The 24,994-nt window shown below is 36.6% G+C and overlaps 1 protein-coding gene across 2 annotated transcripts; it reads right to left on the minus strand.

The window, feature by feature from the left end:
- Nucleotides 1-901: 901 nt before the first annotated feature.
- LOC111055119 (alpha-ketoglutarate-dependent dioxygenase alkB homolog 7, mitochondrial) lies at nt 902-12,666 on the minus strand. Of its 2 annotated transcripts, none has more exons than XM_039425139.1 (4): nt 12,155-12,666; nt 9,391-9,564; nt 2,911-3,035; nt 902-1,070 (listed from the first exon to the last, which is right to left on the minus strand). In XM_039425139.1, the coding sequence occupies exons 1-4, from the start codon at nt 12,494-12,496 to the stop codon at nt 944-946; spliced, it is 768 nt and encodes a 255-aa protein (XP_039281073.1). In that variant the 5' UTR covers nt 12,497-12,666; the 3' UTR covers nt 902-943. The 2 variants fall into 2 exon arrangements, with proteins under 2 accessions (XP_039281073.1, XP_039281074.1); XM_039425140.1 differs by having other exon boundaries at nt 9,391-9,574; nt 12,155-12,595.
- Between the last annotated feature and the right edge of the window lie 12,328 nt (nt 12,667-24,994).

Below are 24,994 nucleotides of genomic sequence, written 5' to 3' on the forward strand. Positions count from 1 at the left end.
TTTGCTGTGTATTACCCCTCCCCACACTACTAAATTCGAAAATTCCTCAAGAATTAATTGTTCTTTCACGTGATGTGTGGTTTTCTATCTATACTAGAAAAATATCCAAGTTGTATAGGGTAGAAGTGGTAGGTCTGCATAATTTTGAAAACCCCTTAAAAAATACTTTCGGGGCTGTTTCCTGAAAAACGACCATTTGACTGGACTACATAGACATGGACCGCTTAAGCATGCAGCAGCAGACAGGAAAAAACAAAAGTTTGCATGCAGACATAATTATGCTAGCAGACGGACGTCTGAGAGCGTTCCAACATTCGAACACCTGGATAGGGATTTTTCCTCCATCTATCTGTTGCTGTGTGCGTTTGCCTTTAGGTCCAATTCAGCCAGAAGTTGCACGGACTTCTGCCATTTCCATTTAATACATAATGCCACTCATATTATAAACATATAGTTCAATGCAAAAAGAAGAGACGTGGCACCATGTTTATATAGGAGTGAAAAAAGTCTATGTCACTTTTGTGTGAATAAGGTTTTATAAAGCGAGTTTGCTTAGAATGTAATATCTCCACAAGTAGAAATAATTTCACTCAGCAGAATCCATTAAGAACTTGAGAAAATTTTTTAAGTAGTGTGAAGACTAAACTGACTGTGTTATCAAATTGAATATATCCAGCCGTATGGACTTGCATGAAAAGATTGGAATTTTGCACAATTTGCATCACGGGTAAACTAAACATAACTTTTGTTTTAATCAAGGTGTGCACAAACTACAGTCAACAAACTCCTAACTAAATTAAGCAACATGCAAAAAATCTGAGCTCCGTTTTCTGGTTCATTCCCGACTCGAATCTCCCTTACAGTTTATAGAGCATTGGAATCGGATAAATAATATACAGTATTTGATAAAGATAGTTTTAATCTAGAATTTGAAAACAAAAAATTAACTAGGACTAGGTTTGTTTCTACACATTAAAGAGATCCTTCTCAATCGATGTATGGTTTCCCCCTTGAATTTCGACTCACTATTTGGCAGTATCTCGTGTGTGAAGTCGTATCTCACGGAATCTCTGGAATAAATGAAGATTTAAATTAATTTTCTCTTGTCTTAACTTAGTACTTTAAGGCTAGTTTCACACTTATTCGGTTCGTTTCGTTTTCGGCAAATTCCGATAAGTGTGAAACGGTAATTCAGTTTGAATTCGGTACCGAATAGAAACCGCATAGAACCGAACGCCCACTTGACTCTAATAAATTCCTTCAGGTTTCAATTCGTTCCTAGCGAGAGGCTACTTTCACACACTTTCGGTTCGTTCCGTTTTCGGCAAATTCTGATGTGTGAAACTATCAGCTGTACTGAATAGTGAGTTGTGTTTTTTCTGGTTTTAAATTTTGTCAAATTACGCAAAAATGTTCCAATTATGGTGATTTGAGTGTGATATTTTTGTTTTTTATTTTGTTTTCAACTGTCAAAATTTAAAATTCTTAGTTTTTCGTTGTTTTTTTAGTGAAAATGGACTAAATTTTAGAAAAGTGAAACCATAACCCTATTTCGGACTTGTTATCTAAATTTTAGAGAGATAATACAAGGAGAATCCTTAGTTTTTCTCTCCCAATCAGTGCTACTTTGTAAAAATTACAAATAAATAAATAAATAACGATGATTCGGTTTGAATTCGGTACCGAATAGCAACCGCATAGCACCGCACGCCCCCTCGACACAAATAGGTTTCATCATAATTTGAATTCGTTGCTAGGGAAACAGGAAAAAACGAAATATTTTACACACGCTTGCCTTTCACTTTCCTTGCCCTATTACCATAGGTAAGGAAAGTATTGCTTTACTTTCCACAAAAAAGTGGTTTTTGGGTATTGGTCTGTATGTGTGTGTGTGTGTGTGTGTGTGTGTGTGTGTGTGTGTGTGTGTGTGTGTGTGTGTGTGTGTATGAGTGTATGTGCGTCTGTGTACACGATATCTCATCTCCCAATTAACGGAATGACTTGAAATTTGGAACTTGAGGTCCTTACACTATAAGGATCCGACACGAACAATTTTGATCAAATGCAATTCAAGATAGCGGCTAAAATGGCGAAAATCTTGTCAAAACAGGGTTTTTCGCGATTTTCTCGAAAATGGCTCCAATTATTTTGATCAAATTCATACCTAAAATAGTAATTGATAAGCTCTATCAACTGCCACAAGTCCCATATCTGTAAAAATTTCAGGAGCTCCGCCCCATCTATACAAAGTTTGATTTTAGATTTCCAATTATCAGGTCTCACATATAATTTCAACGAAACATTTTGAGTGGAAAAGATTGAGCATGAAAAAGCTTAAAGCTTGAAATTTGAGAAAATGTGATATTCGATTGCAAACTGTTGGCAACTGTTGATTCTATTAAATCATTCACTATGAAGAGATAGCAGATCTCGTGTGTATCCAGCGTTATTGTCTTGTCACCAGCTGGCTCAGATCTTTGAATAGTAGACTTGAGATGCGCGGGAACACTAGCGTCAGGTGATCAATTTTCATAACGGCAAGGAAAGTTGTGTGAGTGCGCCACACCAGATTTTTAAATATTAAAGAATTAAAGGGATTAAAGAATTATTAAAATTTTAGAGCATGACAATGCTATCGGAATCGAAAAAAATCCAAGAATGAAGTACATGATACACAATAGAATGTAAATGATAGATGTAGGATACCTACAGCACAAATTAATCAATTGATATAGTGAAGACTATTACAACTACGTATGACAGTAATCCAGAAACTGAATTGATGATTTTTTGTGATGGACTACTCACATAGGAAGTTGAAAAGTAACAACAAATAAACCTTATTCATATCTATGCATCAAAATACGGTAATGAAAATGTTGTTATTGGCAGTAAAAACAGATTACTTACTTCATAATATACATAGATCTTCGTTTCAAAAGTACATCAGCAAATACATCTTTATTCTTCTCGTGGGCTAAGCGCATTACTGAATCTGACAGCAGACTGAGGCCAGCTATGGTATTACCACAGAACTGCAATTACAACAAAAACATGGATAATTATCTTGTATTTTGAACATCCTAAAAATGATTTCAGTCATGTAAGATAGCATCAACGATTGCTAAGCTAAAGTCTAGAGTTTATTAAATGGAATTATTAGACAAAATAATTTTATAGGGAATAGTTCCCTGATACAAATCACCAATAATAGTAGTATGATACAATGTACTAATTTATTGTTTGTTTTGTGTTGGGAAAATAAAGAAATGAATTGAAATGAGGAGATTTATAATAAGATAAAGAGTACATAGGACCAATGTGGGGGAGGGGAATTGCATTCTAACATAGAGAAAGAATAGCATAAAAATATATGCAAATGGTATAAGGCGTTCATGTTCCAGATTTCACTGTGTGATCAAGCCGATAATTAATTTCTTGGCCAGGTGAGAATGTATGAACGACACAGTATGAGAGACTACCAGCGTCACACAGCTTCACGAAAAAGATCTATATGCACTAACCAATTAACGGCTTGAACAAACAGTGAAATTTGGTACACAAACGCCTTATACTATGGAATATTTTCTTATGATATTTTCTCTCTATTATTCTACTCTCATATGAACAGAATATACATAGAACTACTCCCAAACTAACAGCAGTTTTGTTGAATTCATCAAGGAGCATACATAGGCCTACACACACGTCAAATAGAGGTATGCCTCTCTAAAGATGACTACTGTCCAATACCCTACTGAAGGAACTAAGACTTATCCTTAGTCTGTAAACAGACTGTGGAAAATACTACTAAAGAAACAACTACAGCAATGATCTAAGCTAGCCCGGCCACCGCTGGGACACCAGCATTGGAATGATGACTGTAGTCTGGTGGTTTAGACGCTCTATTACTAAACCAAAGGTGCCAGGTTCGAATCTCGATAGGGCAAGATATTTTTGCAAGTCACTTCCGTATTTCGGGTGGACAAATTAAACCATCGGTCCCGGCTGCCTACAACTAGTCGAATCACGTCAGAGACCCAGAAATTGATCAGGTGCGATATGAAAACTCTGACACCACATCTGAGACAGCCAAGTCACTCGATATTTATTTTTCCTACAGTTACGTTGAAAAGTGGCCATTGCTGCACTGATTACAGAACGCAAAGAATCACTTTTCCGCTCTAGTGCGGGAAAAATTTTTCTGCACTCCAGATTTGCAACATGGCAACGCAAAATACTTAGTAGGTTATATGGAGCAACAGTGCAGCAAAATCGAAATGAAGTTGGTAACAGTGACTGCTGTGGCTGCTATAGTGAGCAGAGGTGCAACGAAGCACAACGCGCTAATTATTATTCATTATAGGTATATTAAAACCAAGGACAACGAGGACTTTAGGATTTTAGGATTAAGGTTTTTATCAATAATAAAATTACACAGAAAAACATTTGATGCATTTCAGGCAATTTTACCCATAATTACCCACTTTTCATATTCAATGGTAACTGTAGGAAAAACTTAATGTGAAATACGTGCGCAAAGTTCCTCTGCTGCACTCAAGTAAACGTTTCTTTCGGTGCAGCAAACTGTCACTTTGCGCACTAGTTGCACAAATAACTATACCAGTATTGTAGTAGGGATATAGCACAACAAACAACTGAAATGATCTTAGTACTACTGAGGTGATCTCTGTACTACAATTGTAGGTTCCATTATATAAGTTGTAGCCAATTAGTAACGCAGCTTGCTTCACACTTGAACAGCACTGGTGTCTCTCTGGTGTACCGCTAGCGACCCAGCCTAGTGTGACACGGGCCATAGTTTTTTTATAACGAAATTTGGAAAAATATCTGATCATGAATTGAATTGATCATCCCCATACTTTAGCTCACTTCCTTTAAAAAAGTAGAACTTAGGTATAAATATAAGTTCCTTTTTTTAGTGTCAAACTTACCCTAACACTGTCGATATGAGGTTTAATATGACCCTTCTCGGACAAATCCAATATGTGAACGTGTCCCAATGTTTGGTCAGAATCCGGAAAAGCAATGTCTCGAATCCGTCTCAGAATTATCGTGTTCTGTTCATTCCACTGCAGTCTTTCCGTTTCTCTGAACCCATGAATTGCCTGGAAATGACTAGTTGAAATAAGTCACTATGTATTGCATTGTTCATAAAATAATTTAGAATTATTTTATAATTCACTAAATATAGATGCTTGAGGAGATTGCTGGTGGAGAACCCATTGTATTCCATCAGTGAGTTCTTTATGTTAGACAACACACTGGTGAGTTCATGTTTTTGATTTATCTTATTGTAATGAGCATTTTTTTCTCTTTTCTATTTTTTTGTGTCCTTGTTGTTTTTGTGACCATATAATGGACCTAAAATGCCAAATACTAAACTGGCTAACTTTCTTTGTTGAGCTGAGCATCCTTACGGTCTTTGATCAGTAGGCCTATATTATACTGTCCAGTCTACTACATTTCAAGTACACCAAGGACTTGGTGCAATCGCTTAATTATGTTGAAAGCTGATCTTCATGCACATATAACAAGAAGGAGACTTGAAATTGACATACCGCGCTGCAAAACCAGCAAGAGAAAGGAAACTTTCCCTATCTTTACACTGCGCCTGTTCAAAGACTTGCCTGTTAGTGAGAAGAACCTGCATGGTATTGCTTATAGAAACCGAGTTGAAATCCGGGTGAAGATAAATCCATTCTACTCATTTAAGGAATATTTTGATGCGCACAGGGACAGCATAGTTTTACCGGCCATCTTGCTTTTTTATGGTTTCTATCCAGTAAACTGGTCATGGATGCAGGAGGAGGAATGAAGGAATAACATTATGGTACAAACAATCCCTGGTTGATATATTATGCTAAAATAGTGATCCTTCAGCAAAAGTAACAACCTAATCATGGACAGGAGCAATCACCTCTAGTATATTTACAACAGCAACGTTTAGTGTAGGACAGAGTACAGTTGTGGTCTCACAAGTTGATCCCTGAACCTACTTACCTATTCCACAGTATCAAGAAGCTACTTTGCATAGCAATAACATTAGTTTAACAGCTTTCTGTATCCTTTCATTTTGTGCATGTTTTTCTGATATAATTTCCCCAAGATATTTAAAGTATGGTACCTTCTTAATTGTTCCATATTTTGTTTGTAATTTAGTAACTTCTATATTTGATGTTGTGAAAACAGTTTTTTCAAATGATATTTGTAAGCCTACTTGTTCAGCACATTCTTTTAAAATTTCTATTTGTTTTATTGCACTTTCCAATGAATCTGACATTATAGCAAGGTCGTCTGCAAAAGCTAAGTATGGAATTTGAAGATTATTTTTCTTGGTTCCCAGCGAGATTGGCTTCCAGTGGTTCACCTCCTTCAGTTTCTTTTCCCATTCTTCCATTACTCTATCAAGAACTATGTTGAAGAGCAGTGGTGATAATCCATCACCTTGCCTAACACCAGTCTTTATCTCAAAAGGCTTCGAAAGTTCTCCCATAAATTTTATTTTTGATGTTGTGTTTGTCAATGTTTGTTCTATGATTTTTCGAGTTTTCTGATCCAGGCCTTTCTCTTCAAGAATTTTAAATAGTGTTGGTCTGTGGATTGAATCGTAGGCTTTCTTAAAATCAACAAATACGTATATTGTGGCTTTACTTCGTAATTTTCTTATCTGTGATATTAATTTCAAGTTCAATATTTGTTCTGGACATGAACGATTTGGTCTAAATCCAGCTTGGAAATCTGAAATTTTGGGTTCTAGTTGTTTCTGGGTTCTTTCAAGAAGACAAGCTGATAATATTTTATAGGCGACAGCAAGAAGAGAAATACCCCTATAGTTATTCACATCGGTCTTATCTCCTTTTTTATGCAATGGGTGTATTAGAGCACATTTCCAATCTTCAGGGATTTCCTCTGTGATCCATACATTCTGGATAATTGAAACTAGCTCTTTTCTCGAATTATACCCTAGGTTTTTTAAAAATTCTGCTACAATCCCATCTTCTCCAGACGCCTTGTTATTTTTTAGTTTACCTATGTGTTTGATGATTTCTTCTTCTGTTGGTGGTAATGATTCATCCTGTTGTAGAGGTATGTGGTTGAAAATCGGGAGAATTTCTACAGGTTCTGGACAGTTTAGAATATTTTCAAAATAATTAGCTAGTACTTCACAATTTTCTTCATTGCTAAGTGCAAGACTTCCATCTGGCTTCTTGAAGCAAACGTTTTGAGGAATGTAACCTTTAATTTGATTTGAAAACGTTTTGTAGAATCTGTGCGTGTTATAATTTTTAAAATCGGATTCAATTGATTCTATTTGCTGAGTTACATATTTTCTTTTCTCTTGTCTGATGATTTTGTTTGAAAGTTTTCTTGTTTCTAGAAAGTCTTTGTGGGTCATCTCATTCTTATTTGAAGAGTATTTTTCAAACGATTTTTTGCGTGATTCAACTGCTTTTTCACATTCCCTGTTCCACCATGGATGTTTCGGTTTCTTTTGTAGTGGTATGTGTTCCTTTGCTATTTCTGTAATTTTTTCTTTGAATTCTTGCCAGTTATTTGCAGGAACATTTTCCCATTTTGTTGCTGTTTCGGACTCTTTTAGATTCATTAGGTTAAATTTTGGGACTGCTGGTGGTGTTCTAGGCATTTTCCTTCTTGGGGTGAATTGAACTCGAACTCTAGTCAAGTAGTGGTCAGAGTCAATATTTGCGCCTCTTCTAACCTGTATGTCTCTGATCTCTTTTTGAAAATCATACGAGATAGCAACATGGTCTATTTGAAACTCTCCGAGTTGGTTTATGGGAGACCTCCATGTCTTCTGTTTTTTAGGCACTTTCTTAAAAGATGTTGAGCTGATTTTCATATTAAATTGTTGGCAAAGCTGGATCAGTCTCATACCATTTCTGTTGGTCATTTTGTGCGCTGGGTATAAGCCAACCGTTTTCCTGTGTTTCCTTTCTCGACCAATTTGTGCATTGAACTACTCCCAAACTAACAGCAGTTTTGTTGAATTCATCAAGGAGCATACATAGGCCTACACACACGTCAAATAGAGGTATGCCTCTCTAAAGATGACTACTGTCCAATACCCTACTGAAGGAACTAAGACTTATCCTTAGTCTGTAAACAGACTGTGGAAAATACTACTAAAGAAACAACTACAGCAATGATCTAAGCTAGCCCGGCCACCGCTGGGACACCAGCATTGGAATGATGACTGTAGTCTGGTGGTTTAGACGCTCTATTACTAAACCAAAGGTGCCAGGTTCGAATCTCGATAGGGCAAGATATTTTTGCAAGTCACTTCCGTATTTCGGGTGGACAAATTAAACCATCGGTCCCGGCTGCCTACAACTAGTCGAATCACGTCAGAGACCCAGAAATTGATCAGGTGCGATATGAAAACTCTGACACCACATCTGAGACAGCCAAGTCACTCGATATTTATTTACCAGTATTGTAGTAGGGATATAGCACAACAAACAACTGAAATGATCTTTTCCTACAGTTACGTTGAAAAGTGGCCATTGCTGCACTGATTACAGAACGCAAAGAATCACTTTTCCGCTCTAGTGCGGGAAAAATTTTTCTGCACTCCAGATTTGCAACATGGCAACGCAAAATACTTAGTAGGTTATATGGAGCAACAGTGCAGCAAAATCGAAATGAAGTTGGTAACAGTGACTGGGCTGCTATAGTGAGCAGAGGTGCAACGAAGCACAACGCGCTAATTATTATTCATTATAGGTATATTAAAACCAAGGACAACGAGGACTTTAGGATTTTAGGATTAAGGTTTTTATCAATAATAAAATTACACAGAAAAACATTTGATGCATTTCAGGCAATTTTACCCATAATTACCCACTTTTCATATTCAATGGTAACTGTAGGAAAAACTTAATGTGAAATACGTGCGCAAAGTTCCTCTGCTGCACTCAAGAAACCATTCCGCCCTCGCCTACGGCTCGGGCGTAAACGTTTCTTTCGGTGCAGCAAACTGACACTTTGCGCACTAGTTGCACAAATAACTATACCAGTATTGTAGTAGGGATATAGCACAACAAACAACTGAAATGATCTTAGTACTACTGAGGTGATCTCTGTACTACAATTGTAGGTTCCATTATATAAGTTGTAGCCAATTAGTAACGCAGCTTGCTTCACACTTGAACAGCACTGGTGTCTCTCTGGTGTACCGCTAGCGACCCAGCCTAGTGTGACACGGCCCATAGTTTTTTTATAACGAAATTTGGAAAAATATCTGATCATGAATTGAATTGATCATCCCCATACTTTAGCTCACTTCCTTTAAAAGAGTAGAACTTGGGTATAAATATAAGTTCCTTTTTTTAGTGTCAAACTTACCCTAACACTGTCGATATGAGGTTTAATATGACCCTTCTCGGACAAATCCAATATGTGAACGTGTCCCAATGTTTGGTCAGAATCCGGAAAAGCAATGTCTCGAATCCGTCTCAGAATTATCGTGTTCTGTTCATTCCACTGCAGTCTTTCCGTTTCTCTGAACCCATGAATTGCCTGGAAATGACTAGTTGAAATAAGTCACTATGTATTGCATTGTTCATAAAATAATTTAGAATTATTTTATAATTCACTAAATATAGATGCTTGAGGAGATTGCTGGTGGAGAACCCATTGTATTCCATCAGTGAGTTCTTTATGTTAGACAACACACTGGTGAGTTCATGTTTTTGATTTATCTTATTGTAATGAGCATTTTTTTCTCTTTTCTATTTTTTTGTGTCCTTGTTGTTTTTGTGACCATATAATGGACCTAAAATGCCAAATACTAAACTGGCTAACTTTCTTTGTTGAGCTGAGCATCCTTACGGTCTTCAATCAGTAGGCCTATATTATACTGTCCAGTCTACTACATTTCAAGTACACCAAGGACTTGGTGCAATCGCTTAATTATGTTGAAAGCTGATCTTCATGCACATATAACAAGAAGGAGACTTGAAATTGACATACCGCGCTGCAAAACCAGCAAGAGAAAGGAAACTTTCCCTATCTTTACACTGCGCCTGTTCAAAGACTTGCCTGTTAGTGAGAAGAACCTGCATGGTATTGCTTATAGAAACCGAGTTGAAATCCGGGTGAAGATAAATCCATTCTACTCATTTAAGGAATATTTTGATGCGCACAGGGACAGCATAGTTTTACCGGCCATCTTGCTTTTTTATGGTTTCTATCCAGTAAACTGGTCATGGATGCAGGAGGAGGAATGAAGGAATAACATTATGGTACAAACAATCCCTGGTTGATATATTATGCTAAAATAGTGATCCTTCAGCAAAAGTAACAACCTAATCATGGACAGGAGCAATCACCTCTAGTATATTTACAACAGCAACGTTTAGTGTAGGACAGAGTACAGTTGTGGTCTCACAAGTTGATCCCTGAGCCTACTTACCTATTCCACAGTATCAAGAAGCTACTTTGCATAGCAATAACATTAGTTTAACAGCTGAGTTGCTGCAAACTATTCTATTTAACTAAGTCTAGCAAGACATAATGCTTAATTTGTAGTACAAAAACAGGCAGAAGCTTCCTTTAATATCTTCTGCTTCATCCGTTACCCACACTTGTGGGATCGATGGCGTCATAGAATTCTATTTCAATATACATAACATAACAACTAATCAGATGACAGATGAAACATTGACAACTTTAAAACAAAATTCAAATCATCACTCATAAATTCATTCGCATCATAGTATGCCTTATCACAAAGCAGCTTCCTGACAGCTCTCCTGAAGGCGGTCTCATTTATCTGCTTCACACCAGGAGGCAGCTTGTTAAAGAATTTCAGAAACTCTAAAGCTGGCCTTTGAACGGTGAAGACGTCTCCAGGGGACATCCAGCAGCTCGCGGTGCCTGGAGTTGTAGTAGTGAATGACATTACGGGCAGTCATAATATGCTGTACCCTCTTGACATATACCAAGAACAGAAGGATGTAATGGCTGAAGATCATGAAGTGGCAAATCGAAGATTTTCCGCAGATGCCTCCAAAGCACGCTCAAGGTTAGCACCCAATGATAGTAGAGATGCATCATCCGCAAACATCAAAGAGGAACCGTGGTCGTTGCGTCGAGGTCATTTATCATTACTAGGAACAGTGTATGCCCCAGCATCGATCCCTGAGGAGCACCAAAAGTCACCGGAAGTGTCTGCACCATTGAGGGAGACAAGCTGAAGCTGATTCCTTCCAGAAAGGTGAGAGCACAAGATAGAAAGGGCTGAGTCTCTTAGACCATAAAAGCTCAGCTTTCTAAGAAGAATGCCATAGTCCACGCAGTCAAAGGCTCAGCTCAGATCACAAAGAGCAAGAGCAAGATACTCACCAACCTCAAAGGCAGCGTCAATTCGCTCAGCTACATGGTCAACTGCATCCACTGTCGATCTACCAACTCGAAGGCCAAATTGCATTTTGGAGAACAGGCCATTCTCCTCAAAGAAAGCCTCCAGCTGTGGCTTGATCACTGCTTCGAACACCTTACCAAAGACAGGGGTAATGGCCTGAAGCTACAATAAAGGCTCTCACGATCACCCTTTTCGAAGACTGGGACAGTCCTTGAAGTTTTCAAAAAATCAGGAACTTTTCTAGACCTTAAGCAAAAGCTTCCTTTAACATTTGTCTCCCATGCACCAAAACACTAAGTGTTTAACTCATCACCCTCGCCAGTCTACATCTGTACAGGTTTGGTTTGTTTATTCTATAATTTGTTTGGTAGTCTAGTGGGTGACATGCAAATTATCAAAGTTTCAAAAAGATTGAATTTTATGAAGTAAAACGCTCTTCATAAAGTATAGTCATTTCATTAACAAGCACTGGGAGGATCGAAAAAAACTGTACTCATGTTTCTCTTACTGACAGAGTAACCGATAAGTGATAACTCATTACAATTTGCCTAACTTACAATAGTATAAGTTTCTGATTCTGCATAAAATACACTATCAAGAATCAATATAACATTTCATTAAACAATGGGATTCTAGAACAAGTTCAACTCATGAAGCATTTGACAAAAATAGATCATTTGCACTAATATATATTAGAGCAGAAAGGGTACTTTAAATATGTGAATGCAATACTCAACTACTTACGTTATCCCAATGATCGAATTCATATCGAAGACGTTTCATATACGGCTCTATTTCGTCAATAATTGCCTTTTCTTCTTCTTCAAGAATAAAATTATCTAGAACAGTCATATTTTTCACTAGATTTTCTCTAATAACAGGGTCACAGCTATCACTGAATGAAAACAAATGTTTATTTTGATCAAAATCAGTGGTTGAAATGTTTGTTTTCCTTTGAGAATTATTGTCATTAGTGTAAATTGATGTGGAGTTAAAATTTGATTTTTTCAAGAGAAAAGATCTTATTAAATTTTGATTAGTATTGCATTTGATATATGATAAGCTATGAGACACCTTTTTTAACATAGTGTACAAAATAAAAGTTTATAAAATTAAATATAATAAACACTTCAAAACAAGCACCATTCGATCCAAATCTAACATCAAAAATCAATTTTCTCTTTTCTTGTCTTCATCTGTTCCTTAGACCAGTTATAGAATAGACACGTTGGGAAGTCTAGCCTCTGAAGCCAACATCTACTGCCAAATCCACCCATCTTGACGTCACATCAGTGACGTCACGCATCGTATGAAAAACTTTCAGATTGTGTCTATTTCAGATTCATGGTGTTTTTGGTGGAGGAAATGTGCCAGTCTCGAAGGATTTATTTATCATCATAGTTAGAGGCTTGTCGATTATATGTTTACAATGTTTCAGCAGACTGCAAGGTATCTCATCAATTCCAGCACCCGTCCTCTCACCAACCTCATCAATAATCTCCCTCACCTCTCTCTCTGTAGCAGGCCACAGCACCAATCCTCCATCAACACCACAACGCACGTCAATCTCCTCATCATCCTCCACTCTCAATCTCTTAATTTCCTCCACAAAGTATTCATTGAATGTGTTTGCTATATCACAATCTTCAATCTTCATTTGTAGGACCATTAACCAGCCAGATGAGCTGGGTTGGTCATCACGTCAAAAATACAATTTCACACAGAAGTTTTTGACAACACTGTCACGTCAAAAAAATAAAACATAATGGCATAGATGGCTAAACACGGTGATGGCCACTAAATGTCAACTGTAGACTCCTGAAAAAATTCACTCAAGGAGTAGTATGGTCTGGCACGCAGCAAGGACTTGAGTCTCCTCTTAAACTCACTGTCACTCAAATGACGCACAGATGGAGGTAGCATATTTAAACATTTTAATAGCGATATTGGGATAAGAGTTCTGAGCCTTACTTAGCCTACATCGAGGAACATTGACTTCGAGAGCATTTCGAAGTGAGTAGGCACTCTGCAACCCCCTCAAATTCACTGTCAGATTGGTATTCCTAATACCAACCAGGGAAGCAAAGATGAACTGGCTAAAAACTGTGAGAATTCCGAGTCTGGCGAAGAGTGGCCTACAGTGCTCCAGATGACCACTGGATGTCAATATCCAAACTGCCTTCTTCTGCAGCATAAGAATACTCTCACAGTGTGAAGAGTGTCCCCACAGCAGTATTCCATAGATAATGTGACTATGGAACAGTGAATAATAGGCCATAATCAAATGTTCCTCAGTCAGCAAGCACCTCAGTCTTCTCAACAGGTAGATCACACGAGACAATCTTCTGCATACAGCATCCACATGAGCACTCCATGTTAACTTTGGATCAATGTTAAATCCCAGAAGCTTCACCGGTTCATTAAATGAATGATTGAAGTGGTTTCTCAGAGTGCACATGATATTCTGTGTCTTGCCAACGTTGAGCAACAGCTTGTTCTCCTGAAACCAGCGTTCTGCACCAGCAAAGGACTCCTCTAACTCAATGGTGGCAGCTGCAGGCGAGGATCCTCTCCCAACAAGGGTTGTGTCATCCACAAACAGCAGCTCACTTCTGCTGACTCTCAAATCGTTCATATGCAGGATGAACAGGACTGGCCCAAGGACAGAGCCCTGCGGTACCCCATGCCATACATGCAGTTCGCCAGACGATGCACCCCGAACATTCACTAACTGCCTTCTGTCAGAAAGATAGGACTTGAAAGTGTCAGCAACAATGTCCGTTATACCATACTGACTCAACTTTCCAAGGAGAAGCTCATGAGACACACAGTCAAAAGCACGTGACAGGTCACACAGCCTCACTGCCACAGAATCTCCACTCTCGAATGCATCAATGACTTCGTTGATCAGGGCCAGCAGGGCGGTTTGTGTGGACTTGGACTTTCTAAAGCCATGTTGTCTATCAGACAGCAAACTATTCCTCTCAAGATGGTCCATTAGCTGATCCTTCATGGCAACCTCTAAGATTTTTCCAAGTAAGGGGGTAACAGTAATTGGTCGGAAGTTATTCTAGTCCTTCTCATCTCCCTTTTTGTATATTGGTACAGTTTTACCCAACTTCAAACAATTCGGAAAGTAGCCCAGTTTAAGACACTGACTAAAGACACTGGCAAGATGAGGTGCCATCTCATCAACCACTGATTTCAAGAAAGCCACAGTAAATCCATAGATGTCCTGAGAAGGTGAATTTTTAAAAGCAGTCACTATTTCCAATACATCATTCTTCGAGACTCTCCTCCATACAGAAAAACAGCAGGTTGCGCTTCTACATCTCCAACACCATTTGGCTGAGTCACTGGAATCTGTTGAAGAATGGCCTCCACGGAGTTCAGATAGTGACTGTTCATAACATCTGGACTGAAATCACATTGAGGCTGTGTAGACGCTCTGCACTTGTTAATAAGCTTCCAGGCCGATTTACATGGGTTCTGAGAGTCAAGTATAGCATCTGCATTTTTCCTCTTAACTGCTTGGTCCACCTCCTGATTGAGAAGCTTCCGTGCCCTTGAGTACCTGCTAAATGCTACTTCTTTAGCCATCCTGTCCTGAGTCAACTCATAGTTCTGGTACAGAAGAGATACAGCAAACTTGACACACATTCAATTCATGTGAGAACAAGGATTTGTGATTAGCTCGTTATTTATTGTTAGCTGTACATTTGAATTTTTCAAGTCATCATCACAAGTCAAGTCTCGAACTATCTGCCAAGCTTCCTTATTTATGTTTTTGAATTTTCTATTCTTGATTTAAAATACTCTTTCTTTGCTAATTATATCAGTTTATCATGCATTGTTTTAGCTCTATTGTATTCTAACTTGATTTCATTTTGATTGTTTGTTGTATTTCTGCTTCTCCAATACAGCTCTTTCAAGTTGTCTTTTGAGTTTTTTATTCCATTTGTATTCCACTTGACCTGAGACTTGTCTTTAATGTAAAAGTTAGTTTCAGGACAACAATTGTTGAAAACATGTAGAAAAGTTTTATAAAAGTCTTCAAAGAGATATTCAACATTCATGCAGTCATTGTTCATAGGCCAGGTCTGGAGCCCCATCATGTGCTGGAATAATTCAAGATTTGGAGGGTTCAATTTCCTTCTTTCAACTCTTCTCTTCACGTCGTTATCCAATTCCATCATTATGTTAAATACAAGTATACTGTGGTCTGATAATAGTGGTGGTAATGTATTTGTTTTGTATTTATATGCTTGAAGATCTGTGATGAAATATTCAAGTTGACTCCTTTCTCTAGTAGTGTATTTAGCAGCAATATGTAATCCATAAGAATCTAATAAATCACATAAATATTCTCTTTGCCAGCTTTCGATATAGTTATCCACATTTAAATCACATGCAACGATGCTATCGTTCATACTAAAACTAATAACAATAAAGCAATGATTTACTCACTCAAATACATAAATTAACTCTTGTTTTGTTATGATTTTCAAGAATTAACACCATACCTGGTGTTAAATACCTTAGCTATTTAGAAGGTTTCCAACCATGACATGCACTGCACACACTAACCGCCAATTATGAACTTCACTTCGAATAAGATTGTTTTAGTATTTCACATTAAAAATCAATTATATATTTCACATGCAAATAATGCTTGAGTTTTGATTGTTGAATTTGCTCTATTCTTGTTTTATTTCACATTTTTGATCGATACTTACTTGATGTCTGGGTCGTTGACTGGGGGTGCCAGATAGACTGCATCGTAGGCGTGTACCCAGCCGGGTCATCCAACAGGAAAAATCGTCTCTTCGTCCAGTTCGTTGAGCGAGTACAAGGGCCACTCAAGAAGTTGAGTTTTCAGGGCTTTCTCGAATCTCTTAAGTTCCATTTCCTGAACATCGGTGGGAAAGATCTTCAATGCCGCTATCTGGAAGCTCTTCTGATTGCTTGTCAATCGAGTTCGTGGAATTTCCAGGTTCCCTGCTGACCGTGTATTGTAGTTGTGGACCTCATTTCTCCTTTTCATTTGTTCATTATTCTTCCTCACATGCATCAATGCAACGAAAATATATTGGCTGTAAACAGTCATTATTTGAAGCTTTCTGAACAGCGGCCTGCAATGTTCCAAATAATTGGAGAACGTCATTATTCTCAGAGCTTTTTTTGAATCAGTAGCACATCCTTGCAATATGGAGTGTGTCCCCACATTAGGAGGCCATATGTGACATGTGTATGGAACAGTGCGTGATATACTGTAAGCAGGTAGTTTGCAGAGACAATGTTCCTCAATTTAATGGAGACATTACTTCCAACACTCCAACATCATTTGCTGTCAATCCAGAAACCGAGTAATTTCACTGGGGCATTGTCTGTATGTCTAATATAATTTTTCTTTGTACAGACTAATACCTGGGTTTTGTCTTCATTCAATTTCAGCCTGTGATTGTTGAACCATTGCCTTGCCTCACATGTTCGAGATCTGCTTATATCCATTGTCTGATTGATAGTTTTACCTCTGGATATGTATCTGATTGCAGTATCGTCTGCAAATAGTACTGAGCCATCTTGTGGTGTAAAGTCGTTCATGAGTATGATAAACAGCAGAGGGCCCAGCACAGAACCCTGTGGCACGCCGTGACAGTTTGCTTTCACTTCTGATGTTGCTCCTCCTATAGAGACTACTTGCCTCCTATCCTTAAGGTAGTCACTGAGGGTACTCAGCACTGCACCACCAATTCCATAGTGCTCCAATTTCTCAATTAAAATTTTGTGTGGGACACAGTCGAATGCCTTGCTCAGGTCAAATAGAGTAAGAGCAAGGCATTCACCTGATTCAAAGACTTCTTGAACTCTTTCTGACACTGATATCAGTGCGCTAGTTGTTGATCGGCCGCTTCTGAAGCCATGCTGTGAGCTGGAGAACAGATAATTGTGTCGAAGTAATCCACAAGCTGCAGCTTCATAATAGTTTCGATAACCTTTGACATTGTTGGAGGAATTGACACTGGTCTAAAGTTTGAGGGTTGATTTGTACTGTATCCCCTTTTTTATAAATTGGAATAGTTTTAGACAATTTCAGTATATCTGGAAATCTCCCCTTTCTTAAGCAGTTGTTTATTGCCTCTGCCATGGGCTCAGCAATATTCTCAATTGTCTTTTTAGGAACTGAACAAGATATTCCATGGACATCTTGAGCTCTTGAACTCTTGAAGCTATTCACCATTTTTATAATCTGTACATGGCTTATTTCCTTCCATTTGTCTAACCTGGTAGTGGTTGCTCTGAGATTTGGAGTAGGATGATTGATGTTTACAGCCGGTAAACTAGCAACAATGTTTTCAACTGTGGTGATGAAAAATCATTAAACTTGTCAGGATCCAGTGGTGGTTTAACTCCTGGTCTTTTGGGTCGATGACTGTTTATTGATTTGATGCTGACTTTATTCTTTCCTCAATAGACTTTTTCTTAGCAACATTTACTGCTTTCCGGTAAGCTTTGTTCAGGTTAGAGTATGCTTTGAAGAAAATGTTTCTCTCCTCAGGTGCATTTGCTGCTTTGTAGTGGGAATGCATTAGAACTACATTACTCTGTAGACCTGTAGACTTTCATTGAACCATGACTTATCTCTGAGAATAGTTTGTTTCGTATATGTCTTTGGAGCTTTGGTTATAGTTTGGGGAACATATCATTGAATTTGTTGATGTATGTTAGAATCAATGTGCGATTCAGGACTACTATTTTCAAATATTGAGCCCCAATTCAGTTTTTCAAGTTCTTTTTAAATTGGGTTATGCGGTCATCGCTGACAATTCTCTTGTGAAACAAGTAGTTGTTTGTCCATGTTTCCTCTTGACTATATGTATGTTTTGCTGTCCAATTACTTCAAAAACTACTGCACTGTGGTCAGAAATCATTGGTTGAACAACATTAATTTGTCTTGTGTTCCCACAAGTCTAAATTTGTTGCTATCACGTCTAAGCAGGCATCTCCTCTGGTTGGGGTTTGATGTGTTATGAAAAGCCCAAAGCTCCTAAGTAAGCAAGTAAAATTAATTTAAACTCTCCCTTGTTTTACATTCGAGATGAACATTGAAGTCGCCACAAACTACAATTTTTTTATTCCTCTTACATAAATTCACAAGGCATATCTCAAAATGCTGCAGAAACTGCTTGAAATCACTATCTGGTGAACGATAGACTGAAACAACTATTATTGAATAGTCCAACAAATCCACAGCTGCCACTTCCAGTATCAACTCACTACAGAATTCATCCAAGTTTACCAAAGGATTGAATCTAATGTTGTTCCTCACGTATATAGCTGACCCGCCATTTTTTTGCAACTGCCTGAAGTAAGCGCTTGCCATATTGAGATTCAGAATAGTTTCATAAAACTCAGCTTCTTCTTTACACAAAAAAATTCTGGGAGTATTTCTTCAAAGAACATTTCAAGAAGGTCCATCTTTGTCCTAATGCACTGAATATTCAAGGCTATAACAGTCAATTTGGTCATCTGGCCTATACCCTGGATACTATTCCAATCTATTTCCATATTTCCCTTTAGGGGTGTTTCAATAAAAAACGTCTCACTGTCACATATTTGGGCCATTTTGTGTGATCTAAAATAAGCTCCTTTTGTTCAAAGTCCACACCCAACTTGAAACTGCAGTATGCTGTACTCTTACTTTCCAGACTTTCAAGAACAAATCTCAACCCTGGAAAAGTGGTTTTTAAAAATTGTCAACAGTATCAACAGAAGTACCTCCTTTCACCTTTCCAAGATGATACCATGCTCTCTTATCCCCAGTGAAACCTGATATTAATTCTGTGTCTTGCTGTATATTGTTTGAACCAACCATCAGGGGCTTTGCATTTGAAGTTTTATTTTCTTTGCTCCTTGGTTCTTTATTGTTTGGATTTTTTTGAATTTCTTTTGCTCTTTTACCTGATGCAACGACCACTTCAGCATAGAGCTGTCCTTCACCTTCTGACCTCTAACAATCTCACAGTCATTTACATAAAAGTTATCACATAAATTCACATTTAAATTATCACAGATATTATCACAGTTTGCTGCTAGACTATTTGTCTTTTGTCCATTTTGAATTTCATCGAAATTAATTTGAATTAGGTCATGTATTTCAACAACTGAATTGTCATTATTCTTATCACTACAAAGAAGGTGTCAAATTTTGCAACAAATCTTGTTGAGTCAAATTTAAGGGCAACTGCTCTTGTTTTTTGTCATTCTGCAATGAAATGTAGGCTATGGGGTTTTGTTTACATTACCCACTTCAAGCACTCTAACTGTTCCTGTTAGTGTTGCGAGATTTCCGCTAATCTTTCCGATAACATAGAGTATTTCCGAGAGAGTCTCATTTTCTATTTTCTCATCTTTAGTTTTTTCAACTTTGATAGATTCATGTTTATTTTCTTTGATCAGGTTGGCTATTTTAACTTTACATTTAGGACAGTACCATATGAGGAGAAATTGTATTCCTTTTTTTTATAATTACTTACTTATGAAATGTGGATAATGATTTTTGCATGGGTTCACAAACTGCATGACTTTTTTTTTCTTTTTTTCCCTCCTCATTTTTCTATTTCTATCTTGTTTTTGTAGTAATCTATATTAATTTTTACTGTGCTCATCTATTATACTTTTAGTTTTACATTAATACTTACCGTATAGTTTATTGATGTACAGTGCTATTTTGTTTTGTACCACTATGGGTCTTGTTAGACTCAGTGGAAATTGTCATATTGTATAAATAAATAAAAATAAATAAATATGGCACAATCAGACAATCAAAAATGTATGTAAAGAGTTGTTGAGGAGAATTATGGGAACAGCTTGATGTATCTTTAGTTTTCCAACTAAAAGTTATTTTCCAATAAAAATATGATCCCTCAATGAAATTGTTGAAATTGTCATTGTAAAAGAAAAATTTATCTTTTTCCATGATTTTTAAGAAATCTGTTTTAGTGTATTCCTACTTCATGGCCTCTTTGTAGACCTATATTTCTAATAAATATTTCATGATTGAATTTAATAAGTGATAATGTATATGTTTGTATTGAAACTTCAACCACATTTATATAAAACTGGAAAAAATGAAGCATATAATAACATCTTCGAATAAAAAATCTTCGTTTATGGGGAAAAACCCAGGTCCCTCTATCCTTTGGGGGTATTCCTCCCCCCCCCATACCTCTTGGTTTTTGCCCCTCCCCCTCCCTAGCAGTATGATGAAATGGCGCCACTAAAGTTGAATGAAATCAACTTCAATTATTGTATGGTAATTGTATGGCAAGATTACGATACTTATGAGCTCTACTTAGAAATGGAATGTGAAACAAGATAATTGTACTGTAATGTAATGAACTGTGATATTTGTATAATTATATAAAAGCAATTAAGCCATACATTACAATCATTGAGAGAAAAACCAATAAGATGCTTATATTATTTTCTCAAATCTTAATACATTAACAATACACTACCGGTAATTCACGAGTAAATACTGATGTGGTCGATTTCAATGAACAAATTATTTAAATGAAATGGTTTATTTAATTATTTAAACGATTTAAATGAAATGGTTGTTTTCTTCTAAATGTCTATACTTGAGTATTCTGTTAATTTCGAACTGAGCTCACTTTCACGGGGTTTTCTCAGATGATGCAGCAATCACTGAGGAATCTCCAGCACAGATTTCAATAATCCAGGAGAGAGTCATCTAAAATTAAAACTATTAGTGCAATATTGCTAAATTATTATTGCCAATTAATAGTGTTTTCCAGAAAATTACTAATCCCATAAATGTCTGTTAATTAAATGATAAGTTATGGAGTTCCAAATATTATAATATTTTTCGCATTCCCATTTTTCTTTTTTTCATATTTTAAATCGTTTCATTTGGGTCACTCGTTGTTTAGTCGAATATAGTATTTAATAGTATTTAATACACTGGCAAGTCTCAAACAAAAAGAGACATGTCGAGATGCCTTCCGTCATCTGGGCATCATGACGGTGACCAACATCTACATCATGGAAGTCATCACCCATGTTAGCCGACTAAATCTCCAGAGAGGCACAGATGTTCATAAATACGTCACTCGGCAGGCAGATAGGCTATGTAGGTACCGGAGAAGATAAAGTGACTGGATTGTGTGACATTGAAAAAAAGACTTAGTGAGTTTCTCAAAGGAAGACCCATGTACGAACTATGTGAATTTCTTGAAACAGGAGACACAGACTGGCAGTCAACAAAATATATAATTGTAAATACAAACAATTCAAATACGGTATATATAATTATATATTTTTTTTATTCTTGACAACAATGCTATTCTTGAAGAATATGTAATAAAGTATTTTGATTATTGACTATTATTAAATATTTCTGTATCACAGATATCCAAAAACTTCAACACTAAAATGTGAATATCTTTGAAACGGTTTGATATATTGATGAGCGATTTCCACCATTCATTGTCTCTTGAAATTCTCTATTTGAATCTTATATTAAAACCTTCCCAAAGAAAATGTTTGATTCAATGTGGCGGAACGAAGATGGCAGACCTAAATTTTGAAGCTACCTACAGAATTTTTTTTTAATTTGAATAGGAATCCCAGTGGAGCTCACTGTCAAATTATCTTTGGAAAAGGAACATCAAGCTGTTTTCCTATTAATATTACGCTGTAGGCCTACGTGAATCCATAGAACTTCATAGGTTTCTCCGTATGGGTAAATTATTCAGAATCGAAATTCAAATTAATAATACCAACGACATAGCAACTGCCATCACAATTTGTATCATTAATATTACGTGTATGCTACTGAAAGATAATAGTCAGGCAGACACTCAGAAGCAAGTTATTTTGTCTCATGTAGTACTTTCAATGTTACTTTTATATCCTGAAAAAGGACGAAGAAGTGAGTAAAATATTTTGTTGTTCAACGAACTTGACCTGTAAAAAGGTTCGAAGAGTGCGTGTTCAAAATTTGAAGCTGATCGATCAACTCTTTCTAGAGTTATTGTAGTGCATTCAAACAAACAAGCAAACCCACAGACTGGCAACAACTTTGAACTTGAGTAAAAAGTAAGAACTTGCTAACGCTCGTTCAACAAATATTATTGAGAAAATAACGGGCGGTATTATCAAGTTGGGAGCGCATAACTTGAAGGAGTCAAATTATTTCAGTGTAGGGGATTGAGTATTTTACAAGAGAGTGTGTTTCTGAGGGATATAGGCCTATAGTGAGAAAGTGAAGAAGTGAGGATTCATTTGGATTGCAGTTTTAGTTTTTTTGCACGGCCGGCCCTCTCTCACATTCAACCATCAACCTTCCAGTACGATGCTACATTAACTATATTATACAATCCTACTCAGTGGAATGGGAGAATTCACAATATTACAAGCAAGAGTTGATAGTAATGAATATTATTGACACAAAAAAATTTACAAATCTAGGCATGGGAAAGTCAAATTCAAAATAGGTTGATGATAATATGTCTAATATGTCTGTTTGTTATATGGAATAATAACAAAACCCTGAGGGGTTTTAAAGAAAGAAGAGCATTAGCACACAACCGGGTGAGAGAGAGAGAGAGAATGAGTGTGTGTGTGAGACAGAGAGAGAGTGATAGAAAGGCGCAGGAGTGATAGAGAGAGGGTGAGTGAGGGGGAGAGAGAGAATGAGAGAGTAAGCAATAGAACTAAATAAGGTTGAGATAAGAGACAATGTCACGCAGGAGTATTGTCTAATGGTGGTCACACACACACTTCTACAGTTAAAAGAAACAAAAATGCTATAAATAGTGTTAGGTTTGCCGCATATTTTGTTACAGCACGCAGTAATATTTTCAGTATTTTTTTAAAACACTTGATTAAATGGTTTGAAGTAGAAAAAACTAAACTTTTCTTTGAACGCGACTTTCAGTGTTGAAGGGACTGGTAAAATACCAATAATTTCATCAGATTTTTATTTCAATCCTTGTATGATTCAAATAATTCTTGATTATTGTATGATTCGTTCAGTTCACAATTTTATGCTTGTATATTATTTATTTGTTTCTATTTTAATAAATTATTTTTGTTTTTCTTTATTGAATATCCATAATTTTTTTACTTGTTGAATATTTATCACAAATGTAAACTTTAAAGTATAATAGCTACCTTATTTTTAAAACTGTTTAACGGATCTCGAAAACGGCTCTAACGATTTTCAAGAAATTTGGAACATAGAAGGTTTATGTTATAAAGATTCGATTGCACTAGGTCTCATCCTTGAGAAAACTCACTGACGACATTAAAAGGATAATATTCATCCTTGGCTGAAACAGCTGTGGATAGTAAAAAAGTTAGTATGTGAAAAATCAAAATATCGCATCCCCGAAATTCATAAGATGACGTGTAGCCAGCTGTGAAATATAAAAAAGATCATTTTAGAGAATTGTGTTGTTTATCAATAAATGAAAATAACGAGCGAAGCTCGGTGCCTCGATATTTTAATAACAAATGACAGTTGCTTCCTTGTTTGTACTACATGATATATGAATCAAATATCGCAACCACCCAGGCATATGGACAAGATTTTATTATTGGCATATGGACATTATTTCACATTCAATGAGATCACTGTTGAGCCCTGCACACACACATCGATTTTTGTTTCATATTTTGCCGTCCTTATAAATTCTATATGATTAAACAGATTATATTTGTCAATTTCAATTTTATAAGATAGAATTTATAAAGACGGCAAAATATAGTACAAACAAAAATCGATCTTTATGTGCAGGGATTTTCATTGAATTCTAAATTCACAGATTGCCGTAGTAGAGCTCACGCAGTTTTCTCATCCACAAGTATCTGATGTCACCTGTTCTAGTTGATTCAGTTGAATCACAATTTACTGTGATATGATTCACAGTTGAATCATAATTTACTCTCAAAAACTATTATTTGTTTTCTCATAATAAATATATATGAATAAATATAAATAAAAACTTTCAGCAAAAATATAGGAAACCAATCACCTGCAAGGAAAATCCTGTGTGCAGGTGAGAAATGCTAATACAAATTCAATATGAGTCATTAAGAACTCACATAAGCATAAAAACTTTATTACGAAAGAAGAAATTATAATAACCTTCATACAGAAATGTTCTATCTAATCACAGTAAATTGAGATTAATTCCCAGAGGAATGCAAAAATTCCCTCACAAAGGCCCAGTTGCACAAAAGCCGGTTAAATTTTAATCCTGATTAAATTCACGTGAACCAAATCAGAGAAGACCATTTCAAGAAGACGAATCTACTGGAATTAATAAGGATTGAAAATAACCCGGCTTTTTGCAACCGGCACTAAGTACCTGATTGAATGATTACAAACGTTCAACAGCTGAGTCATAATTTTGACACAGTCCCACACACAAACTCGCTCACTCCCTGGGCAAGTTTTCCCAGGGTCTCATCCCTGTGCAATCGAATATATTTATTATGTTTATAGTATAATATATTATATTATAATAATATATATATTATGTTCTGAATTTC

Source organism: Nilaparvata lugens, chromosome 3, assembly GCF_014356525.2.
Source record: "Nilaparvata lugens isolate BPH chromosome 3, ASM1435652v1, whole genome shotgun sequence".
In the NCBI taxonomy this organism is placed as follows: domain Eukaryota; kingdom Metazoa; phylum Arthropoda; class Insecta; order Hemiptera; family Delphacidae; genus Nilaparvata; species Nilaparvata lugens.

Bases quoted from the DNA above. Each gene is read 5' to 3' on its own strand.
- LOC111055119 (XM_039425139.1), bottom strand. From the start codon at position 12,496: ATGTTAAAAAAGGTGTCTCATAGCTTATCATATATCAAATGCAATACT. The intron at 9,565-12,154 runs GTAAGTAGTTGA...AGTCATTTCCAG, and splicing joins AATTCGATCATTGGGATAAC to GCAATTCATGGGTTCAGAGA. The intron at 1,071-2,910 runs GTAAGTAATCTG...CATTTATTCCAG, and splicing joins AGATCTATGTATATTATGAA to AGATTCCGTGAGATACGACT.